Here is a 26,252-nt window from a genome sequence, read left to right as displayed (position 1 = left end):
GACAACATTAGCATGAGCAACACACAAAAGTTCATCTAGTTAACGATTTGAGCATCCAATCCAGATCTCTGGTCTGGTGGGTTTTGGATAAGCCTTGACTCCTGCACCTTGAGATTCGTGTGTCCAAGCCAGCTACAGGAAAGGATGAAAAACCCCATCAAAGACAACACCTTCCAATTGGAGGGAGGAAATTTCAGGCTGCACTTCTATTGTGGAGCTAACTCCATCCTTCAGAAGGAACCTTAAACAGCCAAGGGTTGTGAGGGACCTCACTGTTACACGACATAACTCACACTCCAGAAAACTAAAGCGTGGGCTGAGGCCATCATAATGAAGAGAGGGGAAATACCCTTAGCAGGCAGACAGAAAATATCCAAAAAAGCTTGTTAGCTGGGGCACAGGGTTTTGTCACGGTGGCTGATGTTTTGCCTGTTTGGAAGGAAATGAATTAGAGGATAGCAAAGAGCATATGCTGTCAAGTGGGTGTAAACCAAACTAAGCAAACAAACGAGAAGGGGGAGAGCTCAGGCTGACACCAAGGCTGAGGGAGAAGAGGCTGGAAGCAGCAACAGCTGCAGATGCTTTTAGACAGACCTATTTCCTTCAAGCCTGTTTAGATTTCCATGTGCTGCTGAAATGCTGGGTGCAAGGTATCAGCAACCCATGTGTCTGACCAGAGGAGCTTCCAGCAGGATCCCTACAAGCTGGTTGTGCTGTGCAGCATTACTTGTCTGGGTCCTGACTCATGGTGCTTGTGCAAACACGTATTGCCCTGCAAGAGCAGAACGCTGCGTCATACCCCGTAAGCCCTGTAAGTACCTGTGTCTACAAAAGCAGCCTTGCTTTTGTACTAAGGACTGTAATAGCACACAAAGCTTGTTAAAAACAGATTCCAATTCAGCTTATCCTTCAGATACTCTATAAAGCCCAAAGTGGGCTTCCTCATTGTTCTTTAGAGCTGTCCCAGATCTTCTAGCCACAAACACATCATTTATTTAAGCCACACATAAACAGCCATGATTTACATCAACTTTTCATTCAACAAAAAGGCCATGAAAGAACTACTTTCTTTCTGTGTGTTACTTGCCTGCGAGGGCTGGAGTCTCTCTTAGCAAAAATTCCCAGTGGTAACCCCAAGCAATTGTCAAAGCTTGTTCCATATTTGGCATTTTAAGAAAGTCAAAGAACTTAATGGTCTCTGAAAAAGGCAGACCCTTAACCAGACTTGATGTCAACCTCTTGTCAGAATGCAGGATACATCTACTCCAGTTGTCTGCAAACTTGTGTGACATCCAGGGCTTGTTATATAGTTCCTTGTCTGACACAAAGCGAATAGAGTTATAATTCAGATTGCTATTCAGCAAGCCAATAATGACATGAGATCACCATCGAGATCACAAAGAAACCTGAGCCAAGATGGATAAAAGCTGAATCAACAAACCTAGTCATATGAAACCAGTTAAAAAAAAACCCTTGCTGCAATATACAAAAATAAATAAACCACCACCCCTTCTGCTTTTCAAAATCAGGGTTGGTCTCAGTCAAGAACATGCAGTACGCTTGTCTCTTTGGCAGTACGCCCTACACCAGAAGTAGGAGAATTTCTCCAAATCCCCTCCTCCCAGCTGAGGGCTGGCAAGGAACACAATATTGATGGCTGAATCCGAGGGCTGGTTGACAACCCTCCCTGCCCGGTGTGATTCAGAGCACTGCAGTAGCTCTTCTAAGCTTAGCAGACCGTTCCCTAGGAGCACGTGTCCTTGTGATCTCTTCTCCTGACAGGGTGCATGCTCCTCTCAAGGCCACTGCTGCAAAGCATCCCAAATCGGTGTTATTCAGCGGAGCGCCCTATGACTCAGATGGAGCACACCTGGGCTTGGGAACCCTCAGCATCTCACACCTATAAGGGCAGTGGGACGTTTAGCTGACACCGCAGTCGCCGCTTGCAGCCTCTCAGGCAGATCCCTGTGCTCTCTATGGTTCTGCTGATTCAGTATCAGTAATAAATGTCAAATAGTCCCCAGCGATCTTTGCTTAGTGCTCGCTGAAAAATGTGCTGCTTCCCCTTGTGCTTCTGCTGCTCTTCTTTCTCATGCTGCACTGAGAAGTCACCGTCAGCTGGGGGGGGAGGGGAAGGGCATTTCCTGCTGCTGTGGCGAGTAATTGCATTTGTGCATCATTATTATGACTATTAGTGGTGGTGATGTTACTGTTATTATTGCTGTTATTGTTCTTTTCCTCTGTTATCAAGCTGTCTTTATCTCAACCCATGACGTTTTCTTTATTCCCCTCCCCTCGTGGAAGAAGTGGTGAGGGAGTGGCTGTTCAGCACTTAGCTGAAGACTGGGGCAGGGCTATGACAGGGGCCCTTCTCCTCTGGCCTCAAGAGAGTGCCACAGTGGTCAAGCACCAGCTTTTGTGTTTATTTAAAAACTGCTAAAATAAAACTCCTCTGGAGGCCAAACAATAAAAGGGCTTCTCTGCCAGACCGGTGTTCTGCCATCACAGCTACAGCTGTCTTGTGCTGAGGGGTGTGAAACATGACAGCAGGTAGGACTGCATGAGGGCAGGACACAACAGGTGAGGTGAGAAGGCCTGCTGAGAGACCCCAGAGGGACTGCCGTAGGCAGAGAGGATGAACCATGGGGATCCTGGAGCAAACTTCCTTCTCTTTAATGCCCAGGTTTCCTCAGTGGCATGGCCAGTTGGTTTGTTCCAAACAAGAGTGGGCTTGTGTGTGTTCAGTGGAGATGACCAGGGTCCCACCCACAAAACAGACGGAACGGAGCTGGTGTCTACTTGTTCATCACCAAATCTGAGGAACCACATGTGAGATGGGCATCAGCAGAGGATGCTGTCCTGGCTCTTGCAGACACGGGCAGCAGCTCAACTTAACAGAAACTTACGGGCAACACAGATCATCAGTCTCAGATAATTACTAATTGCAATAACCATTACTACATAGAATCTCTTTCCTGAGTTACAGAGCTGCAGGCAAACCTTGCCCTTGCTAATTAAAATGAGCTGTAAGAAATCAGACACCCTTCGCCTAACAGGGAACGGGCACCACAGCAGCACAGCACCTGGACAAGCGTGACCACCATGCCAGCCTAAAATGTTAAAGAATTAAACTCTACCTATAAGCATAATTCTGTTAATAACACAACTGGCATGCCAAAAGAGATGTTCATAAGTGATGACTTTGTCAATCATTCTCTCACTTTGGGTTTCATTATTTTCCGGTGTTGTTCAATATCTAGAGTCAAAGGAAACTCAGAAAACCCCCTGAAATAAATGTAGATGGTGAAAAGAGGTCAGTGCACACACCTTTCTGTTCCCAAATGGTATAAAAATACAAGGGAAATGTTTAATGATGGATTAGGATGGACGGTGAACTCAGCAACAGCCAAGGGAACAAGAGAGCACCAACTGTTAAACCACAGAGACCAAACTGATTTTAATTGTTTTCTGAATATTCACTGGGCTTTTAGCCATGGCTACCACAACATGTACCAAATATCCAGAGGTTACACATAGTGCTGATACCGGAAAAATCAAGGTATCAGTGGCACAATGGAGCCCTATTCTTGCTAAAGGCCTTCCAAATTCTGTAAGTTTGTAGCATTTCAGAAAACTGCCCCATTTTCTGTTCTTAGTGGGCTTTCAAAGAACTTCACTTAAGAGCTGTAAACTGGTATTTCAAACTTCCGTGCCTTCAAAGGAGGAAAATATAGTCATTAGAAATATACCATGAAAATATGCTCAGTACTCCAGTGTTTGGCAAAAAGTATCCTTTTAAGGAGTTAGCTAAATGTAGATAAGCCTGTACTCTGCATGTCTGAGAAATAACGTTTGTTTATTTTTCCAAGTAAAAGCAATAGGTGAATTGCAGAATATTCTGACACGGCATCAAGCTGTGACCTCAGAATTTTGGACCTGAGTCACTATTGCTCTTGAGTTTCACTAAATTGTAAATCCAAGGGAACAAGCACCTGCCTTGTAACAAAGCTGCTGTTACACAAACACGTAACTTGAAAACAAAAATCCGACCCCGGGTCTTGTTATGCATGTACAAGCACACGGCATTGCCTCATCTTACAAAGTCTGGCTGAAGAGCTGCCAGCTCTACAAGCAATAAATCATTGTGATCAAATGAAAACTATAAAACAATGTAGACACACGTGGGATGTACGTAAAAACAATCTGCCTAACTATTGATACCAAAGGAACAGAGGACTGGAAAGCCAAGTTAGTTTTCAAAAACTGCATCGTAATTATACTAAGTATGTTTAACTTAGTAATAACAGTAACTTTGTATAAACACCAGGAATCATATTTCCCCAGAAACCTTGTCAGAAATACATAGAACTTGGCAAAAAGAACAGAAGGTAACTGCACATCAGTTGTTTACTACACCTGTGAGGAGGATGCAAGTGGTAGGGAAAGACACTTAAGTTTCAATAGGTGGGGGAAGTCGGACTGGTTACATTCTGGAAAATGAAAGAAACATTTTCTGTTATCCTTTCAAGGAAAGGATCTGCTAGAGTCTGATGTTGCCCAGAGAAATGTTTCCACTGCATCAGCTGTGACATGGAGAGTGGTTTCTTTGAATCAGGCTTCCCCTGGTTTTGGCCAAGCTGACAACTTCCAGATACAGAAGGCTTTTCTGAGGACGGATCTGAAAAACAAAAAGTTGTGCAGTAGACTAATCAGAGAAAACTAGGTCAGGAAATTTCGGTCTGAATCAATAAGCCAGTTGGTGTCAACAAATGAGAGAAAATAGAACAGCATATATAATCCTTCTATGTCACTGAAACCCAAACATACGCGTCGACAGTATGAGGGGAAAGGCTTTTTCTTGCTCATTGACTGAGTTTATCAAAACCACCATATGCTAGCATAAAGGCAAATCCTTTTACACATGGATGTGAAAGGAAACATCTTATCTGGCAATTTCCTTTCTTCTGTCTTCCTAATTCTATGACATTTGGGCCAGTCCCATTTTTTAAGTAAATCTGAACCTAGAAGTATGTTGCAGCAAAATTCATGCTAGCTTCTGCTTCCTCCCAGAGGAGTCATTCCAACCATCTAACATTAGTTTGAATAGCTATTTCATTGACTCAGCACACTAGAGCTGTGCACAACATGCATCCGGATTATACCAAGTTACTCACATACCAAGCACCCTCTTGCTTAATGTATATGGTAGTGAGGAAAAGACTATTGCCTGTGAAACACAAAGAGAGGAATTAACTTTCAACAAAGGATCCTAAAGCCTCAAGCAGTAGCAGGTCATTGTAGGGTATGTCATAGGTTGCTGGCTTCATGATTCACCTGGAATCATGTGGTAAGAGAATAAATCATTTTGGAAGGAAGAAAATTGCATCATTGCTGTTATTGGTTTCAAATCTGTCATCAAACGCTTCCGCAGCAGTGTTACGTGCTCCTCAGGAAGCAGCAGCAATATGAGCAGCATGATGAGTGAAGAGTACTGTTGAGTCTTTTAATGTTTTTGGAGAGCCCACAAAGACTCACAGGTGCAAGACTTTACTTTTGACTGACATAAGATGCACGTTAACACTAGACTTGAAACGTGTTCTTTTAATGGCCGGGAGAAAATTTAGAAGAGAATTACAGAATACCAGGTTGGAAGGGACCTCAAGGATCACCTCATCCAACCTTTCTTGGCAAGACAAGATGGCCCAGCACCCTGTCCAGGCACATTTGAAAAGTGCCCAGTGCCAGGGAAACCACCACTTCCCTGGGGAGATGTCTCCAGTGGCTGATTGCTCTCACTGTGGAAATTTTTTCTCGTGTCCAGTCAGAATCTCTCGGGAGTAACTTGTACTCATTATCCTTTGTCTTCTCCATGTGACTCCTTGTACAAATAGAGTCTCCATCTTCTTTGTAGCCACACTTTAAATACTGGAACAGGGTGATAAGGTCTCCCATAAGCCTTCTGTTCTCAAGGCTGAGCAAACCCAGTTGTCTGAGCTCTTCCTCTTATGGCAGGCTTCCCAGTCCTTTGACCATCTTTGTGACCCTTCTCTGGACGCTCTCCTGCCTGCTCACATCTCATTTGTATAGCAGAAACCAAAACTGAACACAGTATTCCAGGTGTGGCCTGACAAGCACTGAGTGGGATAATGACTTCTTCATCTATGCTGGTGATGTCCTTGTGGATGCAGCCCAGCATCCTGTTGGTTTGCTTTGCCACAGCAGCAGATGTTCACCGCTATTGAGCTTGTTGTCCACAGAGCTGCTCCTCAGCTGGGTAGATCCCAGCCTGTGCTGCACTCCTGGATTATGTTGTCCCAGATACGAGACCTTACACTTGCCTTTGATGAACTTCATAAGGCTTTCATTAGCCCATTCTTCCAGCCTGTCCAGGTCTTCCTGCAGGGGGGCTCTCCCTTCCAACACATCTGCTTCCCCACTCAGTTTGGTATCACCCACAGACTTCAGCTGGGTGCACTTGATCCCATCACCCAGACCACTTATGAAGACATTAAACAGCATTGGGCTCAGTATCAATCCCTGGGGGACCTCACTTGTGACAGGCTGCCAGTTTGAAAAGGAGCTATTTACAGTGCAGACTGTCAGACAGTTCTCACCCACTGCATGGACCACTTGTCTAGACTAATGCACCAGTTTCTCTAGGAGGAGGTTGTGGGGAACCCTATGAAAGCCGTGGAGAAATCCAGATAGACAATGTCCACCACTCAATCCCACACCAACTGAGCAGGTTACTTTGTCATAGAAGGTGATCAGGTTTGTCAAGCATGATTTGCTTGGTGAATTTCTACTGGCTTTTTCCAATCTCATGCTTCACTTGACTTCTGGTAGCCCTGGGAGGATTCATTCCATAACTTTCACAGGGACTGAAGACTGATGGACCTATAATTTTCTGGATCCTCCTTTAAACCTTCTTGTATATGGTGGTGACATTAGCCTTCTTTCTGGGATGTCCCCTGATCTCCACAACTTCTTAAAGATTATGGAGAGCAGCCTCACAACAACATCAGCCAGCTCTCTTAACACCTCCAAGTGGATATTGCCAGGGCCCATCAATCTGTAGGGGTCAAGCTCCTGTAATAGTTCACATACCAGCTCTTCCTTCACTGACAGTGGGTCTGTGTTTCCATGGACCTGGAGTTTTGTTCCCAAGGGCTGAGGCCCCCTCAGGTTCTGCATTTTTAACTCCATAAATTACAACCCATTCAGGATTACAGATTTGCAGCTGATCTGAATGCCAGTAGTGTAGCAAGCAACCCATCCACATGATCCGTGACTGCTTCATTGCTTCATTTCAAGTCCACAGATAAACAACTTTTGAACTAACCCTTACCAGCTATTCATTACTATCCTTGAATATTTAGAAACAAAGCACCATATAATATCATTTGGTTGCAACAAATCACTGCTGGCCATAGCTAAGTCAAGGAATTAAAAAGTATGAATCATGAATTGACTGTTACTGCAAGGAATTAATTTTTCTCTTCTCTTCACCTTGTGACAGGCTCCTATGGATTAGAAAAAACAGCCAATATCTGGAATATCCCATAATGAACCTCATTACTTCAATCTTGTTTTAATGAGCATCAGGGTTTTCTCTAGTCAGAGACCATATATTCAGACTGGATGCACTCCCTCAACAATGGCCAGAGATAATGAAGAAGAAACTCACTTTGATGGTCTTTCTTTCCCATACAGTCACACTCAAGCAAGTCATGGGTAACACAGATGGAATCTTCATGAAGAGTAAAGAGATTTCTAAGCTCCTCTACCGAAAAATGGATGTGTTCAGACGTCTTGGAAAGGTCTACAACTGCCCCAGAAAGGTCCTGTTTGCTGATCTGTCTTTGATAAATCTTTTCTTCTATTGAGCCTGTAGTGAGAGGAAAAAAAATAGACAAACTGGGATAATTCTGACCACTATTCTCAAGAAGACAAGAAAAAATCAAATCTTTATAACAATATTCATAGGAAATGCTAAACCACTATTATCAGTTATTTAAGCAAAGGCAAAGCAAAGCTAAATGAATCAATGTGATGCTTCTATTTCAACTGAGTTCAGAGCAAATGATATGTATTTTTAAAGAGGGAATGATTTCCAAATACACACTGACTTTTTCTTTTACTGACAGAATTTCAACAGCTGTCTCACTCTACTAGGGTATATTTGAGTACCATCTCTGACCTGTGGTTAGCAGTCTGTAGATATGCACAGTGTGCTTCTGACCATCTCTCCACACTCTGGCCATTGCCTAAAGAAAGCAGAAAGACGAAGAGCATTAACAGCCTACAATACAACAGTGTTTCAGCGAAAACTTGTAGCCTCTACTGATCAAATTACCAGTTCTGCTAGCTCAGTCAGGATGATTTCACCCAAAGAAAGCATTCTTCAGTAACTGCCTTTGTTTTTATAAACATCTTCTGTCATTAACTATAAATACTTGTGAAAACATAATTTACTTTCTACCACTTGTGCTCCCCTTGGACTGTTTCAAGCATCACAAGTGACCACATGAGGGTACTAATTCACACATGGAATAGAAGCAGGGCCAAGCCTATTTCAGGTATTAAGCACACAGTGTTACTCTACAACAAGTTTCTTACTGCATTTTTGTAAAGATTTTTAAAAACTGTTATTAAGTACTATTTTAACTGAATGCTCCTATGCCAACTAAATAATCCCAGGAGTGCAGCAGTGCCATTACCAGAAAAGTCACATCCTTACAGTGTGATTTTCTCATTCTCTTAATTCTGATCAGAGTATCTCCCTTTCTCTGAGATATTGCATATCAACAGCAACACTTGCTATGCAGTCTAACCATAATTTTATTTTCTTTTTCAAATATGGCAACTTTCCATTTAAAATGTGGTCAGGACACAAAAGGGGATACATGACTCACTCCTTGAAGGAAACCAGAATTTACTCTTCATTTTTTACTGCAAGGGGGTTTCTGATTATACTATATATGTAATATGACAGAGAAATGTTCCTTTTCTTCTTCTTAGATAAGGGTTTTCTTCCGGTACTATACTTGTCCAGATGCCATGTGATAATTGCATAGCAATAAGATATGTAAAACCAGGCATTTCAAAGTCAGTCAAGAGCTCATTTGATGCCCATCCCAACACCCATGTACACAGTTGTATCAGACCTGAATATCTGTAGCTGGATTCCAGTCGATGTCATACAGGATCAAATGAGATGCTCCGACCAGATTCAGTCCTACTCCTCCAGCTTTTGAACTCAGCAGAAAGATGAAAGCTGGACTGAATTTACTATTAAAAGCATCAACAATCTGTTGCCTCTGGGAGACAGGAGTATGTCCATCAAGTCTAGTATAAGAGTATCCATACTGTTTGCATATCTCCTGTAATATGTTCAATGTCTGAGTGTAATTGGATACCAGTACAACTCTGTCAAAGAGTAAAAAGAAGTTATCATCTTAGATCTTGGCAAAGTTAAAGTCCAATAACAAATTACTGAAGGCATCCAAGAAAATAAAATTACAGAAAAAATTACACATCAATCTGAAGTTACTCATATTTCCTAAGAAACAAAACATTTCCTATTAATTTGAAGCACATATTAGATTTGGATGCATTATACCTACTGTCAAAAGCATTCAAACATTAAATAATGAATGTTTTCCTTTGCAACAGAATTTGGCTTAATGTACAGATTGCAGGGATCCAGAACCAACCACAGAGAGAGATTAAAAAAAAAAAAATCTGTTTGTACAAAATAACTGTTGTTAACGCAGTGCTTGCAGAAGGTGGTGTAGCTAATAAATACTTCTTTATATATACATATATATATATATAATATTCTATAGACAATCTTGGAAAATTCTAATAAACAAAATCATGAGTATCAAATGTGAAAGAAGTGATTCTTTCCAACATTTTAGGACTGAAAAGAACTAAGATGAAGGATAGAGAAAGAGATCACAAACACCATAGTCTGGCTTTTGGTTGGTTTTTCTTTAAAGGAAAATCAGTCTCCTGATGCCTTACTCTAATGAGCCATACTATGTCAGTCAAAATTTCAGAGATAAAACCACTAAATAAGCTGGAGAGTTCTACAAATCTAGAACTTCTATCCTCCCAGATATTAGGGTCATAGAATGACAGAATAGTTTGGGTTAGCTAGGACTTCAAATGCCCATCTAGTTCCAACCCCCTGCCATGGGCAGGGGCACCCTCCACTAGACCAGGATGCCCAAAGCCCCATCCAACCTGGCCTTGGACACTGCCAGGGAGGGGGCATACACAGCTTCCCTGGGAAACCTGTCAGGGCCTTACCACCATTATTGTGAAGAATTTCTTCCTAATATCTAATCTAAATGTACCAAATCAGCTTAAAGCCATTACCCCTTGTACTGTGACTATACTAGCTGATAAACAGCCCCTCTCCATCTCTCCTGTAGCCCCTTCAGGTACTGGAAGGCCACTATAAGATCTCCCCAGAGCCTTCTCTTCTCCAGGCTGAACAAGCCCAACTCTTTAGCCTGTCCTCCTCTGGACTCACCACAAAGGTGACAGATACTGAGGATGATTCTACTGAAGGAACAAAGAAGGTTCCTTTTAATTTAAGATATAAATAAAATAACAGGCAAAGTTAGGGCATTTTCTGGAGGTCTACTATAACCTAAACTAAATGTAAGAGAGTCCATCAAAGGTCCTCCATTTTTAAAAATAGTTATTGATTAAAAACATGTACCAAAGAACTAGATAAAAAAATTCAGGGAACATCTGGTAAATTAACATTTTAAAGTTGTTTTAAAGTAATCAGTAGACTTGACTCTACAATGGAACTACATCCAAGACTTGTTTATAAAGATGGCAAGATTGATTTTTAATTTGTTTTGGTCAATCTACCTCAAATTTGAACCTTCATTTTTACTGAAAAAACAGAATATAAACTTTCTAAGAGGCCTGGTGCTGAGTCTGTATATAGCACAAATTAGTACTGATGCAAGCAGAGAAACAAAAGGAAAAGAAACATGATCAGCACTGAATTCAAGCAACAAAACTTTTAAAGACTTAAAATAATGCTGTGCTTCAGTAGCTCCTACAATACTCATAGAGGAAAAGTGCTTTTTCCTGACAGCCCTGTTTCTTTTGACCGACAAGAAATAAAGCCAGTACATTTAGATATTTAGCTGTCACTGTTTCCAAAGGATGTGAAGCATATAACTTCCAGTGATAGGCTCAGCTTTCTGATTTGTACTGAGAGCGTGTCAGGAAGACACAAATTCCATTACATCAGTGCCAGGAGATCTGCTGCTACTTCCCGCTACTGAATTACAGCATGTCCTATTTAAGCATCAATTTAAGTAAAAGTTAAAAGCTACTTTTGGAACAGCTGGACTTTAAGGCATGAGTAAATAAAAAAGTTATTATGAGACACAAGGTCATGTGAGATTTCCATGAATCAGCAATTCCATAGTCACTAACCACGTGCATTGTTACCCCATGATAAACAGAGACTTTCTGACAAGTTGGTGTCATTTACCATGGGGAAAATAAGCAGTTGCTGTGCAAGGTTGCCTATTGAGTCTGGTTGCCCTGAGCAGAAAAAGCAGCAAGATGTAAGCAGTTAAACATGATTAAAGAGGAAAGAACTTGTAATTTAGTAATTAAAAGCATTTTAGTGCAATTTGAAGTATTTAATACATGAATACATCTCCTTAAGGAGATAAAAACGTTGGAAAGTCTTTGCAAGTAAAGATAATGCATCATAGCACAGAGGCTGTTGCAAACTTAGTTGCTGGAACTTAGTATGAAAAGTACAAAGATTTTTATCTGGAGAAAATATAAACAGCAACTTCAAAATTTTACATCTGCTGCAAATCCTAGTTTAGTAATTTAACAAGGAAGAGCCTGGAGTACAACACATAAATATGCATTGGTACCTCTGCAACACTTTTATTTTTAATATTACGTCCCTGTGCATTTGAAAAGCTAAACAATATCCCATCATCTCCCTTTTATTTTTCTTTTACACTTACCTTTCAGAAGTCTTAAGCTCATGGATTGCTGCTAACAACTTCACCAGCACCTGCAGTTTTCCTGAATCCCTTTCAGAGAAAGTATCCGAAGTATAGTCTTGTGGAAAGACATGTGTTAGACCTTCATAGAGACTGGACTCATCATGTTCACCAGACATAGGATCACAACTTTTTTCCTATTGAAAATAACAGAATTCAAGCTCAATATCCCCTCTAATATGCTTTGGGTTTGTTCTTTTTTTTTAAAGTTTGCTATATTTTTCTTCAAGAGACAAAAGGAGGCATCAAACACTGCCACAAAGTAGTGTATCATGTGAGCACAACCACCTCCCAATTATGGATTGAAAGCAGTTTTAAAATACTGATAGCATTTATTTTGGTTTACAACCTCTCATCTGAGACACTGCAGCTGAGAGAAGCTGAGATACTTATAACTGAAAAATGTGGTTTACTCCTACTTCTCTACTTAAACAATCACACAGTCATACACCCTCAGCAAAGTTGTATCTAAAATGTGGGCTGGGGGGGATATGAGTGCTGTTTATTTTTGCTAAATCCCATAATACCTTATTGGGGAACCTCCTGGTCACTGACTTTTTTTAGGAAGATGCTGCCATTAAGATTCAGTTATGCAACTGGAAATGAAGAGAAGCTAGCATGTAAAACCAATAAAATCCAAGGTAAGATTTTGCTGGAATTTGAAAATCTGTTTCACAGGGAGGAAAAAGCCAAACTACTCAAAACACCAAACCAACAAATGACTTGCACACATAGTCCTTCCCATCCCAACAGCTTCTAAAGGGTTACACTTTCATGTACATAACACTTCTAATGATTATACTGTGAAGTAAAGGTGATGAACTGAACTTGGCATTGTTGAAAGCTGCAGGGAAGTCTGTGCTGTGGACATTCCCACAAGTCATGAAGGACACCTTTTAAGCTTCACCTTTCCACCCACCTCCTTGGACTTTGACTAGTGATCACAGAAGTTAGTATTACCAAGTTCTATCACATTATTTACCTAAATTAATGAGAACATTTCCATAGAAATAATAAGGTGTACAATGTGACAGGATCCCAGGAGAAGTGGAAATGGAGATGTCTAGTACTACTGACATCTTGAGCCAGCAGCTCCTAGTGTCACTGAGTTTGAGAGTGAAATTATCATGTGGACAGGGAGGTTTCAGAGGAACCAGCAGACAGAGTACACAGAACAATCTCTAGCTAACAGCATTCTTTGTAAAATTCACATTTATATATATATTTAAAATATTCAGAGAAAGGATTAAGAAGGAAAATATATGAAGAACAAGAAAATACCAGAAGTCAATAGGAAGCTGATGAGATACCTTCCCTGAGTACATTCAGTTTTCCTAACTTTTATGTTTTTGAAACAGATCTCCTAAAGCAACTTTTATGTGAGAAGAGAGCACGATGTTAAGTAACACACACATTGGCCATAACATAGTTTTAGTGACCTTTGCTTGCTGAAATGACTAATTGCAGGCACCCATTCCCACACCAATAGATACCTTTATAGCTCTGAACAGAAGGCAGGGATGGTTACAAAGCTTCTTCAGAACTCCTATACATATTAGGTGAGTACTGCTTTCTAGCCTGCCTTGAAGGCAGGAACTGATAACTCGAGAACTGAGCAGCTTGCGATACAGTTCAAGTTGCAGTGCTGTCGGTCGACAGAAGATGATGCTTTCCTTTTTGGGGGGCAGAAATTTGTTTATAACCTCTTGTGTTCTCCTCAGAATAAAGAGCCCAGTGAGGCGTGTGAGTTCTGCTGCTCTTTTTTCTCCTAGTTCCTTTTCCTCCTAAAAGAACAAAGCACAAATATAATTATTATAATCTTGCATTTCAGACACAATAATCTTTGGTATGATTTTAGTTAGGTAAAGAACATTTTAAATCACAGAATCATAGAACTGTTTTGGCTGGAAAAGACTTTTAAGATCATCAAGTCTAACATTTAATCTATCTCTGTCTAGTCCAACCACTAAAACATGTCCCTAAGCACCAATTTTACATGGCTTTTAAATACCTCCAGGGATGGTGACTCAACTACTTCCCTGGGGAGCCTGTTCCAGTGCTTCACAACCATTTCAGTGAAGAAATTTTTCATAACATCTAATCTAGACCTCCTCTGGCACAACCTGAGGCCATTTCCTCTCATCCTACCACTTGTGTAGGGCACCACTTTCCAACATGGGACCGTAATGATCAATTCTTCTCCAACTAGTACCACTGCATTAGCTTAATTCTCAGTCCTGTTTCTAAAGTCTTAAACAAAGGAAGATAATGTCCCAGAAGATACCCAAAGCTCAAATCATATTCCAGAACTTCTTGAATAAAATCATATTGCATATTTCTTGCAATAAAATCATGCAGATTTTGCAGTACTGTGGAGAAACTAAGAATGAACAAAGTTACCATTGTAATGTGCATGGCATTTTGGGGAATGCAAGGTGTTGGAAGAGGAATTTTTCCCTGAAATGCAGTCACCTCAACATGTGTGCGCTCCTCCAGCTCCCTTTGGAGAATAACAGATTTTATTTCAAATAGAAAGGTGAAAAGCTTTTGCTACTATTACTCCTGAGCTTTATATTATTCCATATAAAGCAAATTTCACAGTGCTATCTACGTATTTTCTTCTATAATTGAATTTTTTTAAAATAATATACCTTTGTTGCTGAAGGTTCTCTAGACCTGACAATTGGTTCCTCGTATATCTTTTTATATGTGGATAAAGAACCAAGTATTCCTGGATTCACAAACTCTATTAATGCAAAAAATTCTTGCAAGTCATTTTGGATTGGAGTACCTGGAAAAAGAAAAAAATTATTTGGTATAGGGTAACATTTTTCCTTAAAATGAAGTAAGTACAACCACTGAATGCAGGGTTTAATGCTGAGAATGCCTCCCAAAACCAGATGTTTTGTTTCAATGTAAATTATTCAAGAGTACTGAATTAATCTCAAACTTTATCATGATTAATCAACTACTGTCCCACTACCTAAACAGGCTGCAAATCTAATAGTTTTGAAACAGGAATTTAAACAGACAAGTTCTAAATCAATTTTATTAAATAGCTGCAAACAAAAACAATGACTACATAAACAGAGTCCTGACTGCCTCAAAGAACTTCCCAGGCTCCTCACTTGTCCCCAAAGCTAGACAAATTTTGCATTTATTTAAAAAAAAAAAAATTACAAGACACTAAATTTGTGCATTTAATACCCATTGTCAAAATTTATACTGTTCTTCTGCCACACATACAAAACCTTTTTCCATTACTCCAACCCAGTACTATTAGCACAGCTAAATCTGAAAAGTAGCTCTAGACACTAACCAGTAAGGATAATTCTCCTCTCACAAGACAGACTGGTGAGCGCTGTTGTTGTCTTAATGGAGCTATTTTTCAGACGATGTCCTTCATCACAGATCAGGAGGTTAAATTCTACAGACTGAATTTGATCCAAAGATCGCAGCACCATCTCATAACTGATTATCAAAACTGAATAAAGTGGAGAACGGATGAATTCTTCTACTTTATGATCCTGTAAGTATAAAGAAAAATATATCATACAACTATTTTTTGATATAATTCATCATACTGTTTTAAACATTGTGTGTCTAGAGAAATTTTTCCTAGCAAGACACAAGATATTTGTCATCTCTTCTGTGAGTCTGGATCATTGATTCTTTCCTAATTTGCAAAGGAAATACAGGATCTGATACAGCAATCTGCAGTTTTACCACCTCATTAAAAGAAAATTTATTATTCTTTTATGCCTTCAAATCCTCAGAGACACATTACTGTGAAGGTGAAAAGCAGAGGCTCCCAGTAACAGCTTCCCAGTCCTGGCATTGAGGCAAGTTTCAAGTGAATAATTAAAACTAAGATAGCAAAGAGGTGTAAGTAGATGCCTGTACATTCACTTTAGGATTTTGGTCTGCAGGGTGCAGTAATGTGGTCCAGAAGGAAGTTACCGCTTTCCACCAATCTAAAATTCTTCTTGTAGTTTTGAACTGAATATAGTATTAATTTCATTACAAGTCATTAAACTGATGGTTTGGCCAACAGGTAAGGGCAGCCTGGAACTCAGGAAACTGAGCCCCTGAAAACATGCAGGTGTATTGGTAAATAAATGCAATTGATTTCTAAAACCTGTATTAAAGGTCAGAAAGTGGCTGTGAGCCCCTTTGCCCTTATAAACCCAAGAAACCCTTTTCTTTCAGTAGACAACAAAAGTCTTGATGTCTATTGGAGGAAACTGACCCACTAAATAGTCACCATAATGTGCCAGAATGGAGATTCTTCCAAAACTGTTTCCTAGAAATCGTTCCACTTCCATGCAGACTTGTGCACGTCTGGGATTGCTTACCTCTCTTGCATTATGTTTAAAATTGGAAAAATCTACTGTGGGCATGTCCCTTACCATCACATTTGGCTCCAGACACTAATTCCCTGCATGCTCATTCCTATTTCCCAACAACATTCACTAACTAAGCACACTAAGGACCTCTTCAACTGTGAAAGCAAATCAATCTAGAGAAGGTAGTTTTATTTCCAAACAAGATCAGTTACCAAATGCAGACAACTAAGTCTGGAGGCAGATGGTGTAATACACTGTAAAAGCAGCACTACTTAATTATCACAACCTTTAGAGCCTCCTAGCAGGTGATTCAAATCTATCTATGGGCCAAATCTGGCACATTAATCTCAAAATACCTTGTGGTAGATCAGCCCCCACATGCTGCTCACAAAGACCCTCAGCAGGTGTCGTGTCAGAGGAAGCAAGGAGTAGCGAGGAGCAGGTAACAGGGGCATGCACTGCTCTCCCAGCATTCTGTTGTTTACAGGAATGTAATTAACTGCCAATTTTCTGGCTAATATTTTTACTACCAGTTTCAAAATAGAAGCAGAAAATTTCCCAACATAGGGACAGAAGAACAGAGCCCTGCAGGCAACACCCTATGTCATCCCTGCCTGGTATTCAGGCTCCACGTTGCAGCCCTCAAGACAGAAGCAATGCCTCTCTGATGGTTAAGCATCAAAAGATACCCCAGGGTTCAGAGATTATTTCTTCTTTCCCCACAATTTCTATGTGTGAGCGGAAACTACAGGGAACGTGATGGGGGCACTGGAGACCGACCTGCCTCTGACATCTCTCTGCTGGTAAATCATCAACTCTTCTGGACTGTTTGAACTCCTTTAAAAAAAGCAGGAGTGTCCTGGCATACTCTGAGTCTCCTGCAGCCAAACATAATATATTCCCCGCTGTACATAATAACAGCAGTGGATGATGGACTAAAAAATTAAAATAAATTTACAAGCTAATTTCAAGTAATTAACTTATCCTCTTAACTGGCTGCAAATGTATGTATTATAGCCTCCATTTTCACAATTACCCAAAGTGACTTGACAGGTTTAAGTGAGTTGCCCAGAGCCACATGCAGAGCAATTGTCAATCAGAATTAGAGCTCCCTGATGTTCCAGACTTACTCTGCACAGACCCTCCTTTGCACTGGTCCAAAACCAATGTAGCGGGGGAAGTGTAAATTAAAAAACCCCGTTGGATCATGAAGCAATTTAAACCTTGAATTAATTAATTCTCCAGATATTCTGACCTAAAACTCAAACCAACTCCAGTAAAAGTGATACTCTGCAAACAGATAAAGGAGTTACTCTCTTAAACACATCTCAGATGTTGATAACGCGGATTAAGGAGACCTAAATGCAACCTTTGTGTAGATGCCTTCATTTTAAAAACAATGTCCTCTACATGACATTTGCATTTTAACAGAAGTAAACTGTAATCACATTTTAAAAGCAGATAGTGTCCTGGGGTTCTGAAGAGTCTATTACTGAAGGGTTAGGATCAGTTCAAGGTGTTTCAGCATGAAAGTGAGGAAAACATGCCTAACACATTTTTAAAAGTCTGCTAGTTCTTTGAATGTATCCCTTGTAGGCAAAAATAGAAAAAAACCCACTTTGAGACAAGCTCTTCCTTTTAAGTCATACTAGAGAAATAATGGTATGGTAATTGCTGTTTTTTTAAAGAAGACAGGTAGTAAATTATTTTGAAATACCTCATTATACCCTAGGCAAGTCATATTGTCATTTTGCATGACAATGTATTCCTTGCTATTTGGGAAGACAACCTTAAAAGCTGCCAAGTGTCCTCAATCCCAATGGCTCCAAAGAGATGAGGAAGAATATTGAAGTTATTTAATTTGAAAGAAAAGGAAAGCTATTGTCATTTTGGGTCATAGTAACTGTCAGCAAATTCAGGTTTTCTCCTCCCCTCCCAATATTATTCATAAAAAAAACTGCAAGAAAATGTTCAATTATTTCTAACTCCCTTTTCAGGTAACAATGTTGCCATATTGTAATGTGCCTTGTAACCACTTCTTTTAGAGACTTCCATATTTCTCATGCTAACCTGTATCACATGACAGTTCCTGACAAGTCTGCTTACTTCATTTCCACATCTTGAAACAAGTCATTATGAAAAGCAAGTGATACAAAGAGCACCTACTACTCAGACACCTGGATTGCCCTCAGAGGAAGGTGAGTAGGTTCAGTCACTTCAAGGGTTTGACAATAACGGGTGGAATTCAAAGAAATAATTATTGTTACAGAATTTTGTACGCTCTACAAAGGAGTTTGAAAACAATTGCAAAACTTCAATCTGAAATATTCATTCTTCCACACAGACAATATGGATAATGCAAGAAACTAAAAGCAAATGGTAACTCATGAGACTTTAAATCATCCCTACAGAAACCTAATTCTCGACAGTTACAGTTAAAGGAGTAACTTTCTGAAGTAACCTGAAACAGCTGAAACAAAGAGGTAAAAGTTTTTGGGACAGAAGAAAAGCAACTGCCACAGAAACAGAGTAAAGTCAGTCAAGGCAGATGCTCTGGTACATAAAGCAGGGAAGGTGTGCACTTTGGCAGACAACAGAAAGCTCTTCCTTAAACCAAAGAGTCAACTTTTACATCGTCAAAGGTAAAGACTGAGGAAAGATAAGACAAGGCTGTTTTATATGCTACACAGGCAGGTAAGCTCGAGTTATGACAGCTATGGACAATTACATGAAGGAGAAATAAAGTATTACAGAAAAAATATTAATAGAGGACTACTAATTTTGGTCTCTGGTTAAAAAAAAAAAAAGGGGGGTGGGGTGTGGGGAAATCACAAGTCCAGTATTCTGAGGCAAATAGTATCTAATCCCCTTTTGGAAATAAATCTTACCTGATCGACTGCAAAGACTTTGATCCTTTCACTTCCCAGCCACTTTTGAAATTCTTTTTTCCAGTTTTTTACCAGACTCCCAGGGGTGACAATTAGTGCTTGCTTTAGTACTGGTTTGCATCCATACACCCCTTGACGCAGAAGAGTCCAGATGAGTGCAATGCACTGCAGTGTTTTCCCTAAGCCCATTTCATCAGCAAGAATAGCTCCAAATCTGCCACTAACTCTGTAAGATATAATCAAGCAGTGGTCAGATTTTAGAAGACATATCTATAATTGTGTAGATCCAGGCGTGGAGGTTGGTGACCCTGTCTGTGGCAGGGAGGTTGGAACTCTATGATTCTTGGGGTCCCTTCAAACCAAACCATTCTATGATTCTATGAATTATTTACAAATGGTTTACTGAATTGCTCCTTGCAGTTGTTTTCTGAAGTATAAAGAACCTATTTATGCTTATTATTTTCATTCAGTTGTACCAGAAGACCTTAGAGCGAAACTCCTTGTTTCTAGATTAATGCAGTAGTCTTCCAAACCCAAATAGTTTAAATCTTCTCATAGAATTAAAAACACTATCTGGTATATTTAAAACTTGTATAGACCTTATGGAATCTATGACTTGTGAAAACTCTTTCGAAAACTGTACTGTATTGTTTCAACAGGTGTGTATAACAGCTTCTTTACTCCAAGTGCCTGAATTATATATTATACAAATAATTATGACTGATATGAATTATAAGTCCCAGAAAGCAGTGTGCTTTAGCATGAGTTCGATTGTACCCATGTTTACAAGATTTGGTATTTGCAATAGAACTGACAGGCCTTCTGGTGCACAGGCTTCTCATCACATCTGGCTGCCACAGCAAGCACGAGGCTACAAACAGATCAGAAAAACTTGTGCAAACTTTATTCAGGGAAAATTACTCATACTAACAAAAATCACAAAAATCACAGAATGACAGAGGTCAGAAGGGATCCCTAGAGATCATCCAGTCCAACCCCCTGCTAAAGCAGGATCACCTACAGCAGATTGCACAAGGATTGCATCCGGGTGGGTTTTGAGTATCTCCAGAGGAGACTCCACAACCCCTCTGGGCAGCCTGTAACTAACTGAACAGTTGCTAAAATCGCCCCAATCAAATTGTCTAATCTTGAACACAGGTATGAAAATATCACACGTACTGAAAACCAAAAGGATAGTTATTTTCTTACCTCATTCCCATTACACATTCATATAAAAATATAATTCCTTCTTTCTGATGTGGTCGGAGATTGTTTGCAATGTAAGGATCCACAACGACATCCACCATAGGTAAACCAGCCTTATTGAACATCCACTGATGACTTGCATTTGGTTTTGGCATAACTAGAGAATCTTGAAGTTCAAAACATGCAAGTATTGCACAAAATTATCTTTAGTCTGTTATCAAAGGGTATTGCTTCTCTAACACAGCTACAGAATAAAGTCAATGATCTAATGACTGCTAAAAATACTGTTGAATATATTGACCATTCTCAGACAGAAAATGCATTTACCGACAGAGCATCTAGATAGCCTCTGAGGAAAAGACCTTTCATGGAGATTCCCCAAATAGTTTGCACTATTATGCAAAGGTGACAAAATCTTGAGTATTTTTTTATGATGAGGTGAAACTGCCTACCTAGTAAATGTTGTATGATGACTTTGAATGCAGAGTTAAATGAGAATAATTTCTAAAAAGCTTCTTGAAGGAAAGTTTAAGGACAAGAACATAAACAGTGACCTCCATAAAGTCTAGGCACTACACTTCAAGGGGATATTCTTGTAGCTGCCCAGAAAGACTTCTCTGCCTGAGAAACAAAGGTAAAAAGACAATGAAAAAAAAAAGACTGAGAATAAGCTGACAAGGCTGCCACGGTGCATGAATAAAAGAAGTTGACAGGTTTGAAGTCATACAGAGGCAAAGAGAGCATCAAGTATTAGGATATATCCTTTGGCTACATCTAAATACTATTTTTGCTTGCCACAATTTGTTTACAAACTCTAACGACCTAATTTTGCTGGGCAACGTCCATACTGGATTCTTAATATTGATGCTACACGTCTTCACTGAAAAGCTGTATTGTCAGAGGACAGCATGAGAAAGCCATTTATAGCTGCTGGTATTTTTATGTCACAAGAGTAGATCTATACTGGTAATTTATTCATGGGAATAGGTTGGTTGATGGCTTGTATCATTCAGGGAGATTTTGTTTCCTACTGACAAAGGGCTGAGTCCTGAGAGATTACACCAAATTGCATATCTGTATATAGAAAGAGCCAGTGGTGATAAAGTGGTAACTTTTCTGACAAAATTTTGCAGCTTCAGAAATGGGGAAGAGACAAGGCTTAGATAAGCAATGGACTAAAAGCTTAGAAATCATACACATAAGATGTGGCCTCATACCTTTGTCATTGTGTTCTGTTCTACAGAAAGATCAGCAGATTTCCATTTTGAAGGAGCTGTATTTTAATCAACTATTGGCACAGACCTCAGCATGAAAACCTCTAGATGTCCCAGTCCTAAGGTCTGGGTCTACAAAAGTCTCTCCATTACTTCTGAAAGACCTTATGCAACAAGGCACTAAATAAATTACATTATTATCCTGTGTTCACCAACTCTAATGACTGAGAGTCCAACCCACTGATGTGTTGAAGGCTCTCCATATCAGGCAGTTTAGGGAAATCTCATGGAGGTATTCAAATTCACGAGAAGAAAAGTCACAGCAGACAAAGAACTAGAATAAACCATAGCTTTTTTGATAGACTAGCACAAAAAAAAAAAAAAGCCCAAAGAAGTTAATTTGAGTGGTGAGTATATCAGTTGTGTGCCAGACGTTAGGTTAGAATGCTTATGTAGTATCATCTTGCAACCAGAGGAAGGAACAGTCTCAAATACACAGTAATCAAGCTGGATTCAGACCAGAAGCTGATGTTAATAATGCTGCTCTTACAAAACAGCCAATGATATCACTAATTACCACTTGATTGCGATTTCGGTTCTTATTTACATAGGAGCCAGGGAGCAGCTTTGAAAAGTCCTGAAGTATCAGGATATAATGTACAAAGTAACATGGAGGTAAAACTATAGTAAAAATATAGAACAAACTCATTTATTTCTTGTTTACATATGCATTGCTCTGCTTAATAACATCTTTTTAAACTAATTTTTATCTTCCATCTGAAAGATTAAGCCATCAGCAGAATATAGCTCCTAAATGACTGGTTACCGACAGACAAAAGAGCGTTTCTCATTTAGATAAGCAACACCACTTCCTGCAGCTATCAAATATCAACAGATATTACACAACTTACACAACTGCTTCACCAGCCTGCTTCTAGGCAATTTGTGAACTCTTACGGCTTTTCAGCACATGGTACTTCAAGCATTACAACACAAAACATTTATTCCAAAAGAAAATGAGTCTGGGCAGTGCAGTTACATTTGCTGGCTGTGAAGGATCAGGTGCTGTCAGGAGCAATTCTTTGCATCAGGCTTAACCTCTCTATTACTGATCCTCCGCTGTAATTACCGTGCTGCCATATTATGTCAGTGCTTCACTGACCCCAGTGGGAAGCTGGAACTCATCTAGAACTTTTGGCATGAGTCAGGCTGTTTCTCTGATCAATAAACTCATTTTTCTTGGCAAAACTTTCAGAAACCACTCTTGTTTCTACAGCCATCTGTAACAACTATGAGACACTTTATGCAGTGCAGAGTATTTCACATGTTAGAGACACGTGTTAAAAACCTAACAGGGTATTGACAACACTAGCTCTGTATGTCAGAAATACTTCAGGAATGTATTAGGGAACATAAACATTTTGGTTACATATTCAACATCCTCTTCTCTGTGGAGAGACAGAGGATGCTTAAAGAAACTTAAAAATCTGAATCTTACTTGAAGCATTTGGATCATGACGAGGTTTGTAGCTCTGAGAATCTTTCGGCACATTCTCTTTAGTACTGGGTTGACAGACACTTTTGAATGGTTTACAGAATGGTTTCATAATAGCCTGAGATACAGCAGTTGGGACTGTGTCATGAGTCCCTATTCCAGCCTGAAAACACCTGCCACTGCTGAAGTCATCTGCCGAAATTACACCCATCACTTCAATTTCTTTTCCTCCAACCATCAGTGTCTGACCTTCCTCAAGACAGTCTAGCTCTGTAGATTTATATCCAGTACCTAAAAGAAAATAAAAATTTATTGGTTAGGACAACACAGAAAATACTACTCCCTTAATACCAGTACTTGTCTGCAAGAAGCAGAACCAAAACTATGAAAAGGTATTTGATTATTATGCTTTTGAATTGTTACACATATGAACTCATAAAGGCTTTCTGTCCTTAACAGAGATTGAGTGTTAATAATCAGAATTAGGTAGTGGAATATATGAGCAAATACTCAATCATCCACATCCACAACGAATTTTACTGAAAAAACAGCCCCTCATATCAGAAAATCTCACAGCTTGCCTTAGTTTTGAACCTGCTCAAAACCAATGACTGTTCTAGGACCCTTTTTCTTCCTTTCATGCCCCAAAAAGAACACTACGAGCCCCTCTTGCTATCAATCTAAACAGAATAGTCTACTTTTAAAACCATTCTAAGTTAGCTTTTTACAATTAAAGTTCCATATGCATCTGAAATCTTTACTTCCACACATGCTCTGAAACATAGATGCTAGGATTATTGCCAGGATTTGTCAATGAGCTCAATAGTTTGTTCATTCAAAAACCTACCAAAGAGGTGATGCATTTCTCTGTGTCCCCTTAGGGACTCCATTGGGTGGGTATTCTTAGAACAGCTCCCAATTAGTCTCATTACAAAATACAGCTACAGCTGCTGCTTGCTTTTAAGATAATGATATAGAAAAGAGTGGTGGTTCCTTCTTTTAAAAAGCATTCTAGTGATTGAAGCTTTCACATAAGAAACAGGAGATATATGTAATTAATTTGGGGGGGGGTGTCAAGCCACGTTTATACCTCAGAATTAGAATCAGGCACATGCTTTATCCCAATAGCTGAATTTCTGACACTTTGGTTAAACAGGCTTGGACCCTTAGTTAGCCCCAAAAAAATAGAAAACATGACTGTAGACCAACAGCTAAAGCACTCACCTGTGAAACAGGCAAACCCTCCCAAGGTTTTACACATATTTTATCCAACAACCACTACATAGAAAGACTGCTGGGAGCTGTTTACAGAGCTGTTTACAGAGCTCAGGTGTCCCACTTCCAGGAATGTGAGAGGTTGGAAGGTGAAGATCTGGATTTGAATTCTTCTAAGAGAAAAAATTTACTGAGGTGTTTCACAATCTAAGGAAGTGCTGAAAAGCAGCCTGGAAAAAAGGAGGTATTTCCCCCCCACCATCTAAACGTATTCAAAAAGCACTTTCTTTGGTTCTTGAAAGAACATTTGCTTTCCAGAAAGAGCTGAAGACGCCTGAACACAAGAGAATACACATGCCTTCCTAAACAAGGTGCCTGGAGAGGCCATCTATGACCTCTCCTTTGTTCTGCATTTTTGCTTTCTCTTATTACCTCTACATAGCTTCAGGCTGAACATACCAAATACAGGTGTATCCCTGCGCATGACCTTTTCGATTCCAGTCTGAAGAGTCTCATTCTGAGGCAGTATGAGCTTTAATGATAGATGGAAACTTAGGAAAGGCAAAGAACAAACCTACAAAGCTCAAATATTTAGGCAGCTGCCAGAAATAACTGTGTCTAAAACACAGCAAATTACAAGAGAGCATTTCTAAATTCTTTGTAATACATTGTTAGGGAGATAATTGTTAGGACATTTAGGGGAGAAAAAAAAAAAGCAAGATAGTCTGCTGACTCAAAACCAAGCAACAGCTTGTGCTGGTTTTAGGTCCCCATGCCTCTTCTTAGATCCAGCACTGGTGTGCCTAAGGAAAAAGAAAATCTTCTTTTTCACTTTTCTTCCCATTTAGAAATAAAAATCCTGGATGTTCATTCACATTCACTGTAAACTTCCTAGAATTAAATACAGTTTCTGAGGTAAGCACCACTGCTGGACCTTTCCTGCTCACCCAGTGGGCTTGTGGAATAACTGCAGAAATTTAAAACTTACACTGTTTAAACTGGTGAAGTTATGATTTTCTTCAAAAGAATGAATGTTGAAAGCAACTCTGCATGAGCAAGTTACCACTGTGTTCCTTGACACCAGCAAACACAGCAAAAATCCCTTTATGAGCAAAAGTCAAAATATTCATTTTTCTGTTGTGTTTTCTGCTAATTCAAGAAAAAAGGACTTGAAAAAAACCCCACAAGAACAACAGGGTGGTGGCTGATGCATTCCAGGCATTACTCTCTTTCTCTGCCTTTTTCAAAACCAAGCAAGTGTGTACATATATTGCTTTGCTATAAATAAATTCAAACTAACTTCTAAGTCACAGACTGATTTGCAAATCAAAACTGCCTGGTCCAAAGAAGGTTCACAATGTCATGACTGTAACAAAAGAGCAGAGCAGCCTCCTCAGCCTTTCTTGTAGTTTTGCATGGCTGGGTTCTGGTGAAGGGGGAGGCGGCTGCAGGGATGGCTTCTGCAAGAAACAACTAGAATGTCTCTGCAGGCCCAAGAGAGTAGGCCTCAGCTGGCTCAAGGCCGGAGTTGTTGTTGACCAAGGCTGAGCCCATCGGCAATGGTCACAGCGCCTCTGGGAATCACATTTAAGAAGTAAAAAAACAATAGCAGATGCTTTTTGCCACCAAAGAAGGGAGTGAGAAGATGTAGAAACTGTGCAGGCATTAAGGCCAGGGAAGGAGGCTGGGGGGGAAGGAGGCACCCCAGGTACCAGAGAGAAAGATGCTCCTGCAGCCCATGGAGAAACTCATGGTGGAGAGGGTGTCCCCCCGCAACCCATGGAAAAGGCCAAGACCCCACCTGCAGCCCCTGGAGAGGCCCC

The 26,252-nt window shown here is 39.9% G+C and overlaps 1 protein-coding gene across 1 annotated transcript in view; it reads right to left on the bottom strand.

Moving 5' to 3' along the window:
* Positions 1-4,398: 4,398 nt before the first annotated feature.
* RAD54B (RAD54 homolog B) overlaps positions 4,399-26,252 on the bottom strand; it is a gene marked incomplete at its 5' end in the record, with an annotated part of 60,871 nt that continues 39,017 nt past the window's right edge. The window contains 11 exons of the mRNA XM_084260914.1: positions 4,399-4,678; positions 7,688-7,888; positions 8,201-8,267; positions 9,168-9,429; positions 12,027-12,202; positions 13,559-13,849; positions 14,717-14,856; positions 15,385-15,592; positions 19,300-19,525; positions 20,509-20,671; positions 23,218-23,505. Of these exons, the coding sequence (XP_084117040.1) occupies positions 4,458-4,678; positions 7,688-7,888; positions 8,201-8,267; positions 9,168-9,429; positions 12,027-12,202; positions 13,559-13,849; positions 14,717-14,856; positions 15,385-15,592; positions 19,300-19,525; positions 20,509-20,671; positions 23,218-23,505 (2,243 nt within the window). The 3' untranslated portion in view covers positions 4,399-4,457. The remainder of the gene's footprint in view (positions 4,679-7,687; positions 7,889-8,200; positions 8,268-9,167; positions 9,430-12,026; positions 12,203-13,558; positions 13,850-14,716; positions 14,857-15,384; positions 15,593-19,299; positions 19,526-20,508; positions 20,672-23,217; positions 23,506-26,252) is intronic.

The sequence above is a fragment of the Gallinula chloropus genome, assembly GCF_964237585.1.
Source record: "Gallinula chloropus genome assembly, chromosome: 2".
Lineage (NCBI taxonomy): Eukaryota > Metazoa > Chordata > Aves > Gruiformes > Rallidae > Gallinula > Gallinula chloropus.
Note: the sequence above shows the minus strand (reverse complement) of the source record. Positions and strands in the feature narration are given on the sequence as shown.